General features: G+C 32.3%; 1 protein-coding gene across 1 annotated transcript; it reads right to left on the reverse strand.

The window, feature by feature from the left end:
* Positions 1-9,126: 9,126 nt before the first annotated feature.
* Positions 9,127-11,239, reverse strand: LOC111695681 (methionine-R-sulfoxide reductase B1-A-like). The gene is made up of 6 exons (XM_023465085.1): positions 11,195-11,239; positions 11,056-11,115; positions 10,902-10,960; positions 10,804-10,844; positions 9,736-9,833; positions 9,127-9,497 (listed from the first exon to the last, which is right to left on the reverse strand). Exons 1-6 carry the CDS (start codon positions 11,230-11,232, stop codon positions 9,434-9,436), a joined length of 360 nt encoding a protein of 119 aa, XP_023320853.1. The 5' UTR covers positions 11,233-11,239; the 3' UTR covers positions 9,127-9,433.
* Positions 11,240-19,043: the final 7,804 nt, after the last annotated feature.

Consider the following 19,043-nt stretch of genomic DNA (forward strand, 5'->3'; position numbering starts at 1 on the left):
CTCTTTTTTCTAATTGAATTTGATTTTTGATATTATCATTTTTTTAAAGAAAATTATTAGAACATAAGTAATCAAGTTTACAATCGCTGGGAACCATAATTATTAAAAAATGAAGTATTATCCCACTATGTTTAGCAAATTTAACTTATTTGTATTTTTCTTAACAGGAGCCCAGATAGGTCGCTCAACTACTTCAGCCGACGAGTGCGCCTGCTATTGCAAGCAATTTAGGAACCAAGTTTGTTCTTTAAAAGATTGCAAATATTAAAGTTACTGCCTTACACCATTTGAACCTTTAGATGAACTTTCGTGGATCCTTATTCAAATTCCCAATTTGGTCCATGCATTTGATTTTAATTCACCTTAAAGCTGTAGGAAAAAATGTTTGCTTTAAGATTTTTGAAATATTCTTTTCTCGCTGGAGAAAGGTTTTCTCGCTCTAAGAAATTGGAAAAGTGCGTTGGAAACATATTTTTCAAAACATTTGTTTGTATTTTTAGATTAACATTTTAATGTAACATGTTTTTTGTGTATTTTTGAATACAGCCTCGTCTGAATTGTAAGCATTTAAGGTCCAAGCAAGAAAACCTATTCAATACATGTATCAAATAATTTGTTTCATGAAAAAAATTAAAAATAAATAAATTGATAAAGTTAAAAAGATGTATTTTGATTAAAACACGGGAGAAATGATTTAAATCGACATTTGAGAGGAGATACTTTTTCCCCCTATAAACATGTTAAATGAACATTTTGGTTTAGTAATTGTGGCAGTTTTCGAAGAAAATACACTCTGTGTTACTGTTTAGCTGGTGCTTCATCAGGTGTTAGGTTATTTCCCCCGCGCCACTTCCCTTGTCACAACTTCCCCGAGACAATTTCCCCGACAGCCAATTTCCCAACAACAAATTTTTTCCAATGACTAATTTCCCCCAACAGCAACTTCCCCAACAACAATTTTCCCATGCAGTAAACACAACAATTTCCCCAGCAACAATTTTGCCTTGCAGAAAAATATTAAACTTTTTTTTTCGCTTTTAACATTAGTCCAATGAATAAATGCGCAAGTTGAAGATAAAAAAGTTTGCAACTTTTTAAATGTGAAAAACCCAATCAGTTGGATAAGAGTCGTCATGCTAGCAGTTTATACAATGCCACGCAGTAGAGCAATGTTCTGGTGGATCCCAATATATATGAGTATAACCTAAAATTAATGTCAAGGAACAAAACTAAATCATTCTGGAACTGAAGGAGTCTGATACCGCCCTCATATCACTTTCCAGCAACCATAATAATGATATAAACCATGCAATTGCAAAGTGTGGAGCTTCCACCATTGAAAATCAGCATATTAGCAACGCTGTGGTCAACCCTGATATTCCAGGAGGTCGGTTTTGGTAAACTTGCCTCAGAAATCAACAGAAGTGCTGCTTTATTGCTGCTTATTCTTAAGTCAGTACAAAAATTCTTTAATCTGCTGGTTAGGATTTTACTGCATGGGAAAATTGCTGTTGGGGAAGTTGCTGTTGGGGAAATAATTGACTGGGGAAGTTAGTGTTGGGAAAATTAGTGGCTGGGGAAATTGGTGGTTGGGAATATTGCTGTTGAGGAAGTTGTGACCCGGGAAATTGCAGTTGGGGAAGTTGGGCTGGGGAATTGACTTAACCCCCTTCATCAGTTCCACCCAGTTCAAATTCAAACTATGTTTCCGGAATATTTAATTGTGTGACCACAACACCTCGATCTACCACAACACCCAACATACCACCTACCTCAACACCTACTACAACAACTACACTTACATCAATATTAACTACTTTTTTAACTACAACAACTTTCACTTCAACTACAACTACATCAACAATCACAACAATATCCACTACAACAACAACAACAACAACAATGAAAAAAACAATAACAACAACAACAACAGCAATAGCCACATCAGCAACAACAACAACAACAGCAACAACAAAAACAACAACAACAACAACAAAAATAACAACAACAACATCATCAACAACAACAACAACAACAACAACAACAACAACAACAACAACAACATCAACAATAACAACAACAACTACAGCCAGGCCAAGAAGGATACGTAAGTATAATAATCATTTTATGAAAATATGCCTGAAATTCAAAGATTTCATTAAGTAAATCTTCAATCACAAACTGATTAAAGATCAGATTTGATGATGCTTTTTTAACTCTCCGTTGTTTACGGCAACATGTGAATTTGAATCTGAGATACCAAGCATAAAAATTGTTTCCCTTTAATTTTCTATATAATTCATTACCAAATTAAACTACAGTTATGTATATTTACCATGCTTGTGAATTGTGAAGTGCATTCAGATCCATAAATCAGGTATTTAAAATTTTGCGATCTTGACAATTTAAGTTCATAAGCTTTTGTTCAACAATTTTATTATAGTTAATTACCTCTTACATTCAATTCAATTTTATAGAATAGAACTTTAGGACAAGTAATGAGAAAACTAGATCGATTGAAATACTAGATTTCTATCCTTCAGTGATAGTGTACCTAAAATATGGAATGATTGGGATTTAGAGGGGGGGGTAAAATTGACCCCCCCCCCAGCATATCCTGGTTTTCAAGTACCCCAGCAGAGATAGGGTTAAGATAAAAATCAACACTTTAAATCTCTTTTTTCAGTGTAAAATTTAACAAAAACTGTAGATGGAATGTTCCTCGCGATAAATTATTACTGTTGCTATTTAAAAGTGGTTGAAAATAAAGGAACACTAATGTGAATAAGTCTACAGAGTATAGGAAAAACTATATTTATACATTATAAAAAAAGAACAAATAATGAGTGATACTAATGAATCAAAGACCCTCTGACCCTCTGACTTTCTTCCACCTCATATGATGGGTTAATCGTCTTTTTTCAATTCTAATGAGTACATGCTCTATTTCGCTTTTATCCCAGGCAAATCCTATATCCTCCTTGCTTGTGGTTCAGCTTAATGGTGATAGCTTTGGTTTTCCATGCATTCAAACATGTGCTAAAATTTTTTTTCTGGGTTGGCATTTTTTATCAGACAAAATCTCTACATGTTATACACAAGGTGACTTATCACCCCCCCCCCCAATTTTATCCTTGTTTACAGTTTATTTACAAGTAAGTTTCTCTTTATGCTTACATCCTCTACCTAATCTTGGAACCAGTTCATGCACCAATTCCAATATCTCACATAATCCTTCTCCTTCCACCTTGCTTGTGAACCGGACTTTAACATTAGGTAGACCATCTGCATAGACATGGGCAGCTTGCAACAGGCTACTAGGGTTCTCTTCACTATGAACAGAACTCAGAAGATCCACTGGCAGGAGGTAATGAACCATCCAAAGGCTGCCACATAATGGAGTCCTTGCAGGTAGGTTAACAAAATGTATTTGACAAGGTACTTAAACCTCCAAGCTGTGTCGGTACCAGTACAAACGTCGGACACACAAACCTCGGACGCCACAAACGTCAGACAGTACAAACGTCGGACGCACAAACGTCGGACCAGTACAAACGTTTGACCAGTACAAACATCGGACCAATACAAACGTCGGACTAGTACAAACGTCAGACCAGTACAAACATCGGACGGGTACATTTAAAAGAAAAAACGTTGGACTTGGTAGATTTTGAATGGACCATTGTTTAAAAAAAATTTCTAACTATGAATTCTACAAGATCATATAGGTTCATCCCTATATCTTTGCAACCTGCTGTTGTAGACCTTAGAGATTTTAAACAATGAATTCTACAAGATCATGCAGTTTAGTCCCAATATCTTTGTAACCCGATGTTGTTATAGATGTTTCCAAGAACAGTTCGTGGACTTATTGCTATATTTCTAGAGCTTTCTTTAACCCTATCCCCGCTGGGGTACTTGAAAACCATGCAGGATACGCTGGGGGGGGGGATCAATTTGACCCCCCCCTCTAAATTCCATGTTTTATGTCCAAATATGTCAAATGATACATCATTAGAAAGCTCTTGTGCTCTACTTTTAGAATCTGCAAAAAATTTGCAAATTTGTGAAAATTGAATTTTTTATCACAAAATCCAGTTTTAAAGTAAAAATGTTTGCAAAAAAAATTTGTCCAAAAAATGACAAATTATACATTTTTGATAAGCCCTTGACCATGCCATTTCAAATATGCAAAAATTTTTGCAAAATTTTAAAAATGTGCAAATTTCCTTTGACAGGTTGTTTGCAAAGAATTTGCAATTTTTTTTCTCGCAAAACTTGTGCAATCCGTTTCCTTATGTCATAGGCTTTCCAAAAAGCTAAATTTTATCAAAATCTGACAAGTGAAAGTGGGTCAAAACAAAGATTTAGTTTGCTACAGGCAAAAGCAGTCATTCAGGCAGTGTGCCTGAGGACTCAGGCAGTTTAGTATTAAAGCCCGGTTTTAGGCCTAAAGGGAGGGCTTTGGGTATGTAAGAAAAGTCAGAAAATTTCAACAGCCTCAGACCAATACTTTTTGAGTTATGTAAAAAAAACTACAGGGGGGGGGTCACATTGACCCCCCCCCAGCAGGAATAGGGTTAACAACTTGTTTTCCTATTTCACGTACTCTTTTCTTCATAAGATCACTGTCATGTGTATACTCTCCCAGGAAACTGATAATCTTGTAATTCTCACTATTTACAAATGCTCCTGCAGGACAATAATTGTTTTTCCTTTGAATGCATTGGTAATAGGTTTTGTTGGCTTTCTTCTTTGTAACCCCATATTCAAACTGATTTGAATCAAGTTGGTGCCGTCCCCCCTGCTTAACCTCAATATAGTTAGCAGTCTCCTCGTCCATGTATCCAGACTTTGTGAGATTATGAATTTTTAACAAAAAATTTGGGAATTATTTTGAGAGAAAATTGCGAATTTACAAGAATTTTCATCTTGAAATTCAAATATATCTTTTCCTCCTTAGTCTGAAGTTTTTCCTTATAAATGTACCCCTCAGACGTTTGTACTGGTCCGACGTTTGTACCAGTCTGATGTTTGTACTGGTCCGATGTTTGTATTGGTCCAACGTTTGTACTGGTCCGACGTTTGCACTGTTTGACGTTTGTAAGTCTTATGTTTGTACCGTCTGGCGTTTGTGGGTCCGACGTTTGTACTGGTACCGCTGTGTCATATCTTATAACTCATTTTCCAACTTTGTCAATGAATATGATGGTCCACTAGGTAGTTCATGTAGTTCACAATTGTTATCTCCACAATACATGGCATTGACTATTAAGCTTGTGACCAAGTTGTTATATCCTTTTAACCCAACCACATGATCAAAGTCTGCTGTGTACAGACCCACTTCATCATCAGGATGAAGGAAATTCATCCTCAGTTTGAGTTCTTACTAGGGCGGAGGAATAATCCTTAATCCAGGTCCAAATCTTATTCATCCATAAATACCTTGTACTGCTCTTGCAAAGCTCCAGAGAAAATGAAATTAGCATTCGTTTAGTTATGCTCAAGAATTGATATTGTTAGTAACTTTGTATTGGAACGTTTGCATAACATATGTCTTTATCCATTAACTTTATGTTCACTTTTGTACATGCAGCTGTACTGGTAAATAACTTTTCCCCTATTGAATACAAATGTTTCAAAGCTGAGGTGATGAGGCGGAGCATCTGCTGGTTCTCAAACACTTAGTGACTAGTATTGTAAATCATTTTTGAAAAGGATCATTAATCAATTGTTTTTTGTTTCGTTTTCAAAAACGATCGTTTCGTTTTTGGAAAAGAACAATCATTTTTAAAAACGACCCACTCCTTTTGAACTTTTAGAATAAAAATAACGATTGTTTTTGAAAAGAATCGTTTTTATTGGAACAATTTGGGACCATTTTTAATTCGATTGTTTTCTTAAGAATGATCACTTTTGAATAAATGATCGTTTTTGAAAAACAAATTTTTATTGACAATTATGTTAATGCTTGTTAACAAAGGGTCGTCGTTAACAATTGTTAACAAAGGGTTGTCGTTAACCATCATTACCAAAATAACAAACTTTTTAAAAACGGTCGTTTTTGAAAAAAAATACATGCTACTTTATTAAATGTCATCTTACATGAAGTTTAACAGTTGTGGGAGAGCTAAAACTTCTTGATATTTTCTTAAAAATTACTCAATGATAAGTACAGATGCCCTATAGGTCGGTTTACTATCTTCTTTAACAATCGTTAACAAAGGGTCGTCATTAACGATTGTTAACAAATTGTCGTCGTTAACGAAGGTTTGTTGTTAAGAATCGTTAACGCAGGTTCATTGTTAACAATTGTTATAACCAAACAATGAGTTTTATAAAAACAATCGTTTTTAGAAACAATCCTTTTTAAAAATGATTGTTTTCAAAACAACCATTTTTAAAAAACGAACTTTTTAAAAAAAATGATCGTTTTTAAACATGACCCTTGTTTTTGATTTTTTGTCGTAGTTTTCATAACGAAACGATCTTTTTAAAAAAAATGAAAACTTTAACATCCCTACTTGTGAAGTTGTGAGGCAGGACATTGTGGCTCCAATTGCTGATTTTTTCCTTCTACCAAATCCAACTTTTATCTCAGGGGTAAAGACAGAAGAACTCAACTCTGCAACAATTGAGTTTAAGTCGAGTTTTTTCACCCAGATTTCATCCAGTTGGTACGGTGATAGGAATTCAAAAGTGAGTTTAAGTGGAGTTTAGGACATCTAGTTATCATCTAGTTGTATCATCCAGTTATGTTTTCTGGGGGCATTCATAGTGCCCCTGCATCATGAACTTTAATATCACTAGGGTTGCTGCAATCATAACCAAGGACATTTAAGTTTCCAGAGTTCTTGGTTGGGTTTGTCAATACTGCTATGATGCCTAAGAACATGAGTGGGATAGTTCCCCCCCTCCTGCTCTGCTGTCCTCCGCCGGACCTCTGCCTCCGATCTCCAGGTTGACCAGCCAAGTTACGCCGTCTCCCTTTCTGAACTGAACAAAGACATCATTATCATTAAAATTATAAATAACTGTAGAATGTAATGCTCCAGCCTGGAGTGAGAACTTGGATATCATTAGATTGAATTCAATGATTGAATTAAATACTACAGGATATAAAAAAAATCATTGTTGTTTTTGTTGTTTAAATTGCAATTAATTGGTATCCATTCTCCCATCCTTGGTTAGAGCGTTACTGTGGTTTGACTTTGGCAACTATAAAAATCTTTTTCCCAATGAAATGGATTTCCACCTCTTTACCCTTTTCATTGTCATTGTCGTCTTCATTGTCGGTCATAAACTACTTTCCCATCTGTCTGTGCTTCCTACTCTACTTCTTAGTCGTCTACTTACTGACCTACTTTCTGACCTATTTCTCCCCCTCTCTACTCTATATCCTCATTTACCAATTATTGATTGATTGATTTTTATACTTCCTGTCCTGTGCAGTTTTTCTAGAGATGCTGCTCTGATCCTGGTTGATATTCTGCTTTTATTCCTTGGACGTCTGGAGGGTCCTAGAGGTCTTTTCACTCATGCTTTGTTTAGCACTGGTCGTCCAGTCTTTGCTATGGAAAAACATTTTCCCCGATATTTTGCTTCCCTTGTTCCTGACTGCTGACAGTAAACTTGTATGAAAATTATTTTTGGTTGTTCTTGGTAAAGAGAATGGGTAAAATTTGTTTACTGGTTAAGAAATTCTTGTTGACCTGCGTTCTCCGGAGCCTGATGATCTTCCTGATGATCTTGTTGTTGATGTTGCTCAATGTACTGTAGGTAGGGATGTTAACGTTTTTATTTTTTTTAAACCATATTTTTTTTTATGAAAACAACGACGAACAATCTAAAACGAAACTATCATTCTTAAAAACGATCATTTTTTAAAAAGTTGGTGTTTTAAAAATGGTCATTTTCAAAACAATCGTTTTATAAAACTCGTTGTTTCATTAACAATTGTTAACGACGACCTTTTGTTAACGATCGTTAACAAAGAGAGGAAACAGACCTGAAGGCATCTGTAATTATTATTAAGTAGTTTTTGAGAAAATATCAAGAAGTTTTAGCTCCCCACAACTGTTCAACTTCATGTAAGACAACATTCAATAAAGTTGCATGTAATTTTTTTTCAAAAACGATCGTTTTTATAAAGTACATCCTTTCGTTAACGATCGTTAATGACCGTAAACATAATTGTCAATATAATTTTTTTTCAAAAGCTATCGTTTTTTCAAAAGCAATCGTTTTTTTAAAACAATCGTAGAAAAACCGGTCGCAAATAGTTTTTATAAAAATGGTCGGTTTTAAAAACGATTATTATTCAAAATGAGTGGGTTGTTTTTAAAAACAAGTGTTTTTACCGAAAAGGAATAGATTGTTTTTGAAAACAATCGAAAAACGAAACAAAAAACGATCGTTTAATAATCGTTTTCAAAATTGATTAACAGTCCTAACTGTAGGTTCTGTAATTACTAATTCAACTGTTTTACTCTGAATATATTTTTTCAGTCTCTGTTCTGTGTTTCGGTTCAGCCTCTTTGTCCTGTTCTGACTCATGAAAGGCTTTTGAGTCTGCTGAGGTTTACTATACTTTAGGTAATGTTTCTTGTAACATCTCTGCGTATAGCCTGTGGGGGGCGTTTGGCGCCTCCCTCCCTAGAAACAAACCTTAGGGACTAGGTTTAGGGTTGAAATGCATGTTCATAGCTCAAATTTTCAAGGCCACCTAAAAAAAAATAGACCGATAATTTTAATAGTTTGGGTGTTATATGGAGGGTCTTAAAAAACTGCCTAAAAAGGGTTAAAAAATACAGAAAAAAATTTTTGGGTTTTAAATAAATATCTTAGTGTGACACATGTTTCAACATGCATTTTTCAAGTGCTTTTCAAAATTATAGTTTTCATATCTCTAGCATTATAACTATAAAAGGAAAAGGTCATTAACTCTGAACAATGGAAAGTCAGTAAGTCAGAAAGTCAGTAAGTCAACACAAATATCGGAAAGTTTAAAAAAAGACATGAATGAAAAATTCTATGTTTAAAAAATTGAACATTAAGAATTAACAAGTGTATTACTTTTGGACAATCAACACAAATCAAATAGGCAAAACATAAAATACAAATAAATAATGTTTTTAAAGACTTTTATTTGGTTTACAGATAATATACATTTATAAATATATTCATATTTTTATTTTCTTGCTTATTACTTCATCTGCAATACACTTTGGAATCATTTTAGAGTATTGCGTCATTTAGCAGAAAAAGTTTAAAAATCAAGGAATGTGATTAGGATTAAAAAATTGTTTCTTTAAATACTGATAAATATTTAGAACACATTTTTTGTTTAGTTTAAAGAAAATTACAAAAATTCAGAATATTTGGTTTGGCCCTAAATTGCTTGAACAGCTGATTTAGAAACCGGTTTTTAACCTCAGCAGCCAGAATCCGACATTTTGTTTTCAGTCTCTGTAGTTTTGCCTTTTCCAGGCACAAACCTACAAAATTTAATATATAAAATTGAACCGTTAGTTTTATACAGATCAGAAGATTAAGTAAATTATACAAATTTTTAAAAATCACTCAGTCAAGTTGCTTAAAATTGTTTCAATCTTTCTTTTATACTTTTCATGAAATTCCTTCAAGAAGAATGCCTAGCTAGATTGATTGATTGATGTGAGTTAATATTTGCTTAAAGCCACTTAGTATAAAAAATATTTATGTCGTCTTTAGTACCTCAGTGAATGGCTGAATATTCAAAATCTCGAAGCTCCTTTAGGTCCGTCTCCAATAAACTCATGACCCAATCCATTCCCGCATCCACCGCAGCTTACCTAGATTCATTCTTCAAATTGTTTATGGCTATCTTTTAAAATGTAAATTGAAATGAGCAAAAGCTGAATCTATTTATACTACTGTGTGTCCCAATAAACGGATTACAGCTTTACATCTTTCATAAAATGATGTAAAGCTGTAATCCATAGATGTTTAGTCTGCTAGGTATGGTTTCCAAATGTTTGTTCAATCTCTTTCGCAAAATTTACATCCAGCTCCAGCTAAGTAAAAATGGAAACTTTTTAATTACTTTATCGCAAAATTTTTCAAAGTTTTGATGAAAATCCTATTTTTTCCGAAATCTTTTGACAAATATCGTTTAAATGTGCCTTGAAACTTAAATTGCCTTTTATTGCATTCCGTAATTAATATAATTTACTTAAGAGAGTTTTTAAGTTATAAATCGGACACTGCCCTCTTTACATATCGAGGATCACTTGAAATTACGCCTAAAGTCCCTTTAAATTCCTTTAAGCAGTGTCTCTGAAGTCTTATCCAATTAAAGAGCATCCCTCATCAGTCATCATGCAATGATACAGGGTGTCCCAAAAAACATGGGAGTTCAGTGACGAATTGGATATCGTCTTTGTTATGAATAAGCATTGTAATACCTTATTGCAAAAGCCATAATATCATTATGTCTGCTAGAGTTTATTTTATGAAAAGAGCAAAAGACTGTAAAGATGTGTATAATAATGTCTCCGCAAGATGAACAGTGAAGACGGACAAGTTTACTCTGTTTGTATACAGCAATTTTCTTGTTTTACCAAGTACACCCTTATGCAGTCAAAACATAAACAAACAAAATGTGAACATAGCAGACGAAACTCTTACAGATTACAGCTTTCTCAGTAGAAATCACTATACTAAATCAAAGAATTATTTAAAAAGACGATATCGAATTAGTTACTGAATTCCCATGTTTATTGGGACACCCTGTAGCGCAAATACATTTGTGTTTAAAACTACCTTCAGTGTACCCGGTTTTTCTTGTCGCTTTGAAACTGAATCTGAACATTTCAAATATTATGAAGAATAACAAAAAGTCGATTAAAAAACTATTTTACCTTTTTGTAAAGTTTGCGCAAAAGCCGGCCAGGGCGTATCATGGCTGAATTTTGAGTCGCTAAAATGATAAAAGAAAAAATGATATTAATGATAACAAGAATAATAATACTCATAATGCTACTACTACTGCTACACAACTTTTACTAATAATACCTTGAAAAAAGTTGATGGTTGCATTTGGAACAAACATATATTCCTGTATCAAAATGGTCTCTAAATGAGAAAATAAACATACATCAATATATAAAAAAAATTATTGAAGAAATAAGATAAAATTCTTTTTAAGATTTACCTGAATTGTTCTCCTTTCATCCAGGAAGAAAACGACATCGTGTATCTGCATAAAAAATAATTATTAAAAAATCATTGAAGTTTATTATAGCTTCAATCTGTATCCTTGAATTTTGTAATTCACAATGGGACCAATACAATTTAGGTTTAGGAAGACGTTAGACGATTATTAGACTAGAGTTGTAGAAGTCCTATAAACATTAGTAAAATTATTTTCTTTTTAATAAAAATATACTAGGCTTTTAGGGCGCTTCGCGCACATCTTCTATTTTAATTGTGAACCTGTTCTTTTTGTTTACATTTTAAAACGAAGAAGAACAAAATTTTGCGGATTTTTAAAAAAAAATCGCGGATTTTCAAGAATTTAATTTTTTTTCGCAAAATTAAAAACCTTTAATCAACACATTTTTTTATTTTTATCATTCATAAACATTCCCTGTGGTCACGTGATGTCCCACAAAAAAATTGGGCCCGATCGGTTCATCCGTTTTGACGTTTATTGGATACAAACAAACAAACAGACATCCAGACAAGCCAAATTTATATATAACTAGCCTTAGAGGGCGCTTCGCGCCAATTTTCTAAATTAATTGTGAACATATTCTCTTTGTGTACATCGTAAAACAAAACAAAAATAATTCGCGGGTTTTCACAAAAAGGTTCGTGGATTTTCAAAATTTTCAAAAATTTAATGAAGATCGAATTCTGATGGAGACAAATATTTGAAATTTTGATCATTCATAAACCTTCCCTGGGGTCCCTAGATGTCCCCTCAAAAAATTTGGGCCCGATCGGTTCAGCCGTTTTGACGTTTATTGGATACAAACAAACAAACAGACAAGTCAAATTTATATATAGAAGAAAAAGAAATACTTGAAGGTCGTCTTAATATTTCACTGTAGCAAGTAACCGTATTTCTAGGACCACTTCCCGTCTTTTAAAGTTGTCAAAAACTAATTAAAACGTTGATATTGTAAAACCTTTCTGATTTTATAACTGATATCGTAATATTTATTGTAAAAATGATGTTACAATTGAAATCGTAAACAATATTGTAAAATCGATGTTATAACTGATATCGTATTAAGTATTGTAAAATCGATGTAAAAACTGATATCATAATAAATATTGTAAAAACAATGTTAAAACTGATATTGTAATAAATATTGTAAAGACGATGGTATAACTGATCTCATAATAAATATTGTTAAAAAAGATATTATAACTGATATCGTTTTAAGTCTTGTAAAAATAATGTTACAACTGACATTGTAATAAATGTTGTAAAAACGATGTTATAACTGACATCGTAATAAATATTGTAATCATTATGGAATAACTGATATCGTAATAAATATTGTAAAAAACAATGTTATCACTGATATTGTATTAAATATTTAAAAACAATATTATAACTGATATCCTAATAAATATTGTAAAAACAATGTTATAACTGATATTATAGTAAATATCTTTAAAAACGATATTATAACTGATATCGTTTTAATATTTAAAAACGATGTTATAACTAAAATTGTAATAAATATTGTAAAAACGAAGGTATAACTGATATCATGATAAATATTGTTAAAAACGATGTTATGACTGACATAGTAATAAATATTGCAAAAATGATGTTATAACTGATATCGTAAAAAATATTGTAAAAACGATGTAATAACTGTTATTGTATTAAATATTGTAAAAATGATGTTATAACTGATATCGTATTAAATAATATAAAAACAATATTATAACTGATATTGTATTAACTATTGTAAAAATGATGTTATAACTGATATCGTAATAAAAATTGTAAAACTATATTATAACAGATATTTTAAAAAATATTGTAAAAACGATGTTATAACTGATATTGTATTAAATATTGTAAAAACTATGTTATAACTGATATCGTATTAAATTATATTGTAAAAAAGACTTAAAACAATCAGAAAGATGATACAAATGAGGTCTGTTTTTCAGATGGAAAACGTTTTTTTTATGATTGTATGTTTCTCACATATTACTCGTGTATATCAAATTAATTGAGAAGTCACTCTATAACTGGTGATACATTTTTTAAAAATAATTACAAACTCTTAAATAGAGCAAATATAGGGTAAACTGCTTTGCTAAGTTCAGAGGTTTTATAAATATGAAAGCAGACAAATAAAGAAAGCAAGAAAATGGAAAGCTTTCTAGAAAAAGAAAGCTGCTGGACATAGATGAATAAATTCTCAGAAAGAATCGACAATAAGTAACTAGATTTTTTATTCTTAAATAAAGAAAGTAAGAAAAAATTGAAATTATTTATGTTATTTAGTTCTTAATCGGTATTAGATTTCATTTAGGTGTTCAAATTGTGATTAGGGTTTCCATTCGCAAAACTTTCGCGCAATTTTTGCGGAACGAAAACGACAATTTGCGCAATCATTCGCAAAAGTCATTTCGCGCAAAATTGCCCTATTCCGCTTTTGCGAAACTCAAGTTTTGCGCAATTCCGCAATTTTGTAAAAATCAAACGGTTGGTGACAGTGTGTGTTTCTTAGAGTTCAATTCTGCAAAAATCTTGTTGTGGAATGTCTTACTATTTGGACCAATGACAGAATTAAGAAGAGTTCAAATCTCACAATTTTCTCGACAATTTTAGTTTTGGACATGCATATTTCCTAAAAGTGGATTCTTCAGGCATTGGTTACTTTCTTGCATTATTTTTCACGAGATTAAAAAAATAGCGCAAAAAATCGCAAAAAAAAAAATTTTGCGCAAAAGATTTAGCCATTTCGTGGAAACCCTAATTGTGATTGTAACTTTGCAAATACTATTTTAATCTTAAAAACCTGTGTTTTCAAAAATAGAATAATATCTATCTAATTTATTTTAATCCCCCTTTTCCTGATATGTGTTCCTTAATCCGGAAATAATGTTGAATTGTTTAATAATCAATAAATACAATAAATATGATAATAATGCAATCAAATGAATTCCTATTGTTATTTATCAATAGAGGTCTGCTGGGCTTTAAATGGATAAACTTATAGATTTAAATTCACAAAATAGTTTACAAGATGAAACATTTATTTTTTAAAACTCAAATTTAACAATTTCAGTAAAGTAAGGAATGGTCACTTTAATCTGTTGACCATGTCCATGATCATTGAGGACAAAGAACTAAATGTACATTTATCTGAAATGCTGTGTAAAAGGGTGTAATTATTGGTGAATATGATAACAAACAAGGTGTTCAACAATAAAACCAATAAAAAGGTGTAAAATTGGTGAATATGATAACAAACAAGGTGTTCAGCAATAAAACCATTTCTCTAGATAAAAAAGGAAAAACCTGACAACCTTGCTCAGTCAAAGGTTTAAAGGACATCGTTGTGAATCGACAGCCCCCCTATTAAATGTAAATTCACTTGAAATTATACTTACTGTTCTTACTGGGTCTTATTTTTTTTATTCATAATTGTCCCTTTGTAATTAGCCACTTATTTTTCTTCTAACAAATTTACTGAAACATTTTCAGAAATATATTTGTAACAACGCTACAAAATCCAATTAAATACATTTTTTAAGTAAGGGAAAAAACAAAGACGACCTTTACTGTACAGTTCTGTTTTAATAGTACAAATAAGTGGGACCCTTGGGAGGAAACTGTTTTTCAGGGACATCCTTGCCTTTTAAGTATTCTATTGGAAATCAAATCTTCCAAGTATTTGAACTTCAATTAGACGTTTTAAATTATAAAACAGTGAGACCCATAGCACAGTGGAATATGAAAACAACTGGTAGACTTAACTTATGGCTTCAAAAAGTCTTTAAATAGGCTTTAAATAGTCTTTAAATAGGCTATAAATAGTCTTTAAATAGGCTATAAATAGTCTTTAAATAGGCTTTAAAAAGTCTTAAAATAGGCTTTAAATAGTCATCATGACACGCGGCAATTGTGAAGTGGAACTAAGCCTATTTGCTTTTAACACATACACATAATATTGCTTACATGTCGTCTTCCTATTTCACAGTTTCATTGGTAACACTGTAGAAGCATAGATGTTAGGAACCAGATTTAAATGAACTTTACATGATTGTCAGCTTCTGTGTCTGCCCTATTAGATATTCTAATTCCTAGGCATTGTATTAAATCTTTGTGTGTATTGTCTATGCCACGATATTCAAATCTGTCAAAAAAATATATTTTAGAAAATTTAGAATAAAACAATGTTTTACTAAATTTCTTTTAAGATTGTGAAGGAAAACATCATTTGCTAAAACGTCAAATCTTTTTAGGGAATTTTTTTTGACACCCTTTAAAATCTTACTGTAAAATAAATAGAATAGGCCGCCTACTGAGCCTGTCATAACATTGTTGTTTCCGCCCCCCCCCATCCCCCCCACCCCACCCCAAATATATCTAGTTCTCTTTGATTGATACCTAGTGTAAATAGTTTAAATTTGGCTGGAGTGTTTAGTATATTATAACATAGATGTAGCACCCAAACCCAAACAAGATAAACCGCTAAAACTGCTCTATATGTATACAGAGCGTCCCATATCATATTAGATTATCTCCAAGCTTTAAAACTCCAAAATAAGCATATAATATTCGAAAAACATAGCATTTCCTGAATTAAATTTTAATATTAGCAGCTCATTCAATTTTTCTAAATGATTTATTCTTAAATTTTCTGATAAGTCCCGGAAATTGTAATATAGACCCATTGACGATCTAACATGATTTGGGACACCCTGCACATTACTTGCTGACGTCCCCGGCGTTGCCACTGGATTTTCACAAATTTACACATAAAAAAGACCTATTTTCGCTAATTTGGTCCAGCCTTTTGGCCAGTATAACACATCTATATAAATAAATAATATCATATTCATATATAACATATATCATATCCATATATACAAATATATATATATATATATAAGCGAAGAGTATTATTATACAGGACAAAGTAATAAATTGTTACTTTAATTGCACAATGATTAATTATATCATTTAAGGACAAAAATTTAGCGATCAGAATAAGATAGAATAGACATATCAAACAACAATTTAAATATTTTGAAACTACAACATTGTGTTCGAATTTATAAAAAGAATGAGAGGAATATTTCAATAACTTTTAAATCGCTAAAACTCTGTTCATGATTTTAAATAAACTGTTAGTAATTTAGAAATGGTTCTGGATTTTGATATCTGGAACAACATGAGAGGGATTCTTAAAGGTGCTATTATTCTATACAGTGATAACCATAAAACTCTGGAATAGGTTAAACGATTTTAGAATGAATTTACGACTTTAAATGGTTCATTGAACTTTAAACACAGCAGTTGTGTTCTTCAAACAGACCCATTTTAGATGTGATCAGGTAAGATACAAGAAAAAGTAATTGCTTTGTATGTCAAAGGCTTTCCAAAAAGCTAAATCTTATCAAAATCTGACAAGTGGAAGTGGGTCAAAACAAAGATTTAGTTTGTTACAGGAAAAAATGTTTGCAAAAAAAAATTTGTCCAAAAAATGAAAAATTATACATTTTTGAAAAGCCCTTGACCATGCCATTTTAAATATGCAAACATTTTTTCAAAATTTTAAATAATCTGATTTTTAATCAAGAAAAACTAAAAATGTGCAAATTTCCTTTGACAGGTTGTTTGCAAAAAATTTGCAATTTTTTTTCGCATAACTTGTGTAATCCGTTTCCTTATGTCAAAGGCTTTCCAAAAAGCTAAATCTTATCAAAATCTGACAAGTGGAAGTGGGTCAAAACAAAGATTTAGTTTGTTACAGGAAAAAGCAGTCATTCAGGCAGTGTGCCTGAGGACTCAGGCAGTTAGTATTAAAGCCCGGTTTTAGGCCTAAATGGAGGGCTTTGGGTATGTAGGAAAAGTCAGAAAATTTCAACAGCCTCAGTCCAATACTTTTTGAGTTATGTAAAAAAAACTACAGGGGGGGTCAAATTGACCCCCCCCCAGCAGGAATAGGGTTAAGTGATTAGTTTAAGTAAAATCAAAGGACAAGGCGACTCTTAAAAGTTGACCGAGTCTTGAAAATTAAAAATTGGACTTATTTGTTAGCCTAGATGGTCTGCAATAATGATCAAAACAAAACTTTATTAGTCCAAAAATTATTGTCACCAATAAACACATTAGTATAAAGACGACATCAAGAACCTCTTTAGACAGAAAATATCAAACTTGTATCTTGTATTCACTTGTTTAAGCTTTTGACATTCTTTTCTTATTATAAATTACTTCACCACATTACTTTTTTATAAATTTACTGTTAATGCAGATATTTTGTCATCCATTATAGTTAAATTGCTCATAGGTTATTTGTATTTCAGAAAATGTAAGAAAAGCATGTAAAGTAAATTTTTAAATTCTTTTATTAAACCTAAAAATTACATTTCATTTTGGCTTATGAAAGAAAAACAGTTGAGTATTAGGGCACCAACATTTATTGGTTACTCCACCAAAAACCTAGCTTTTGTCTCATATTAAAATTAGGATACAATACGGCTGGTTTTTCCAGTTCAAATACAATTACCTTTTCCTGATTCACATCCGTCGGCGTCACTTGTCTTGATTGACAAATTTCGATTTGGACAAAATCCTTCAAATATTTTCTGACGCAAAAATATGAATTTAGAATCCATAATTGAAAGTAATCAGCTTTCAAAAGAAACTTATACAAGAAAAGAATGTCTTGGCTGTATCGGAATCAACTCAGTAAAGATATATTTGTAGACCATAAATCATGTTTGAAACCTTTCTCCAAGAGATGTTGTCTTTCAAAAAGAACAACCCCCCCCCCCACTCCCGGAGCAACCCCCAAACCAAACCTCCCTCCGACAACAGATACAACAATCATTGAAAAGTGAAAACACGTTTAAATACAGTAAATGCTTAAAGTCCATGATTAACTCTCAGTAATCAACAATTTTATTTAACCAACGGGGTATTTATTTCCAGAAGTATTAAAACGTTTAAACCAGACCCTACCGACTTCTCATTTTCCCCACATATACCCTAATATTAAGGTTATATCATTTAGTATTAAAAACGATGCATACCAATATTTTATTTGCTAAAACTGTATCTCTGTTTGTAGGTTTGAAATAAAGTTATTTTAATTGCAACTCCTGTATTTGGAGTAGATGAGATATCAACCAGATCAACTCGTGTATGTGGAGTGGAGGAGATATCAACCAGATCAACTGGTGTGTGTGGAGTAGAGGAGATATCAACCAGATCAAGTCGTGTATGTGGATTAGAGGAGATATCAACCAGATCAAGTCGTGTATATGGAGTAGAGGAGATATCAACCAGATAAAGTCGTGTATGTGGAGTGAAGGAGATATCAACCAGATCAAGTCGTGTATGTGGAGTAGAGGAGATATCAACCAGATCAACTTGTGTATTTGGAGTGGAGGAGATATCAACCAGATCAAGTCGTGTATATGGAGTAGAGGAGATATCAACCAGATTAACTTGTATATGTGGAGAAGAGGAGATATTAACCAGATCAACTCTTGTATATGGAGTAGAGGAGATATCAACCAGATTAACTTGTATATGTGGAGTAGAGGAGATATTAACCAGATCAACTTTTGTATGTGGAGTAGAGGAGATATCAACCAGATCAACTCGTGTATGTGGAGTAGAGGAGATATCAACCAGTTCAACTCGTGTATGTGGAGTAGAGGAGATATCAACCAGTTCAACTCGTGTATGTGGAGTGGAGGAGATATCAACCAGATCAACTCGTGTATGTGGAGTAGAGGAGATATCAACCAGATTAACTCGAGCGTTTTGTTTTCTGCATTATTAT

Source organism: Eurytemora carolleeae, unplaced genomic scaffold (assembly GCF_000591075.1).
Source record: "Eurytemora carolleeae unplaced genomic scaffold, Eaff_2.0 scaffold166, whole genome shotgun sequence".
Lineage (NCBI taxonomy): Eukaryota > Metazoa > Arthropoda > Copepoda > Calanoida > Temoridae > Eurytemora > Eurytemora carolleeae.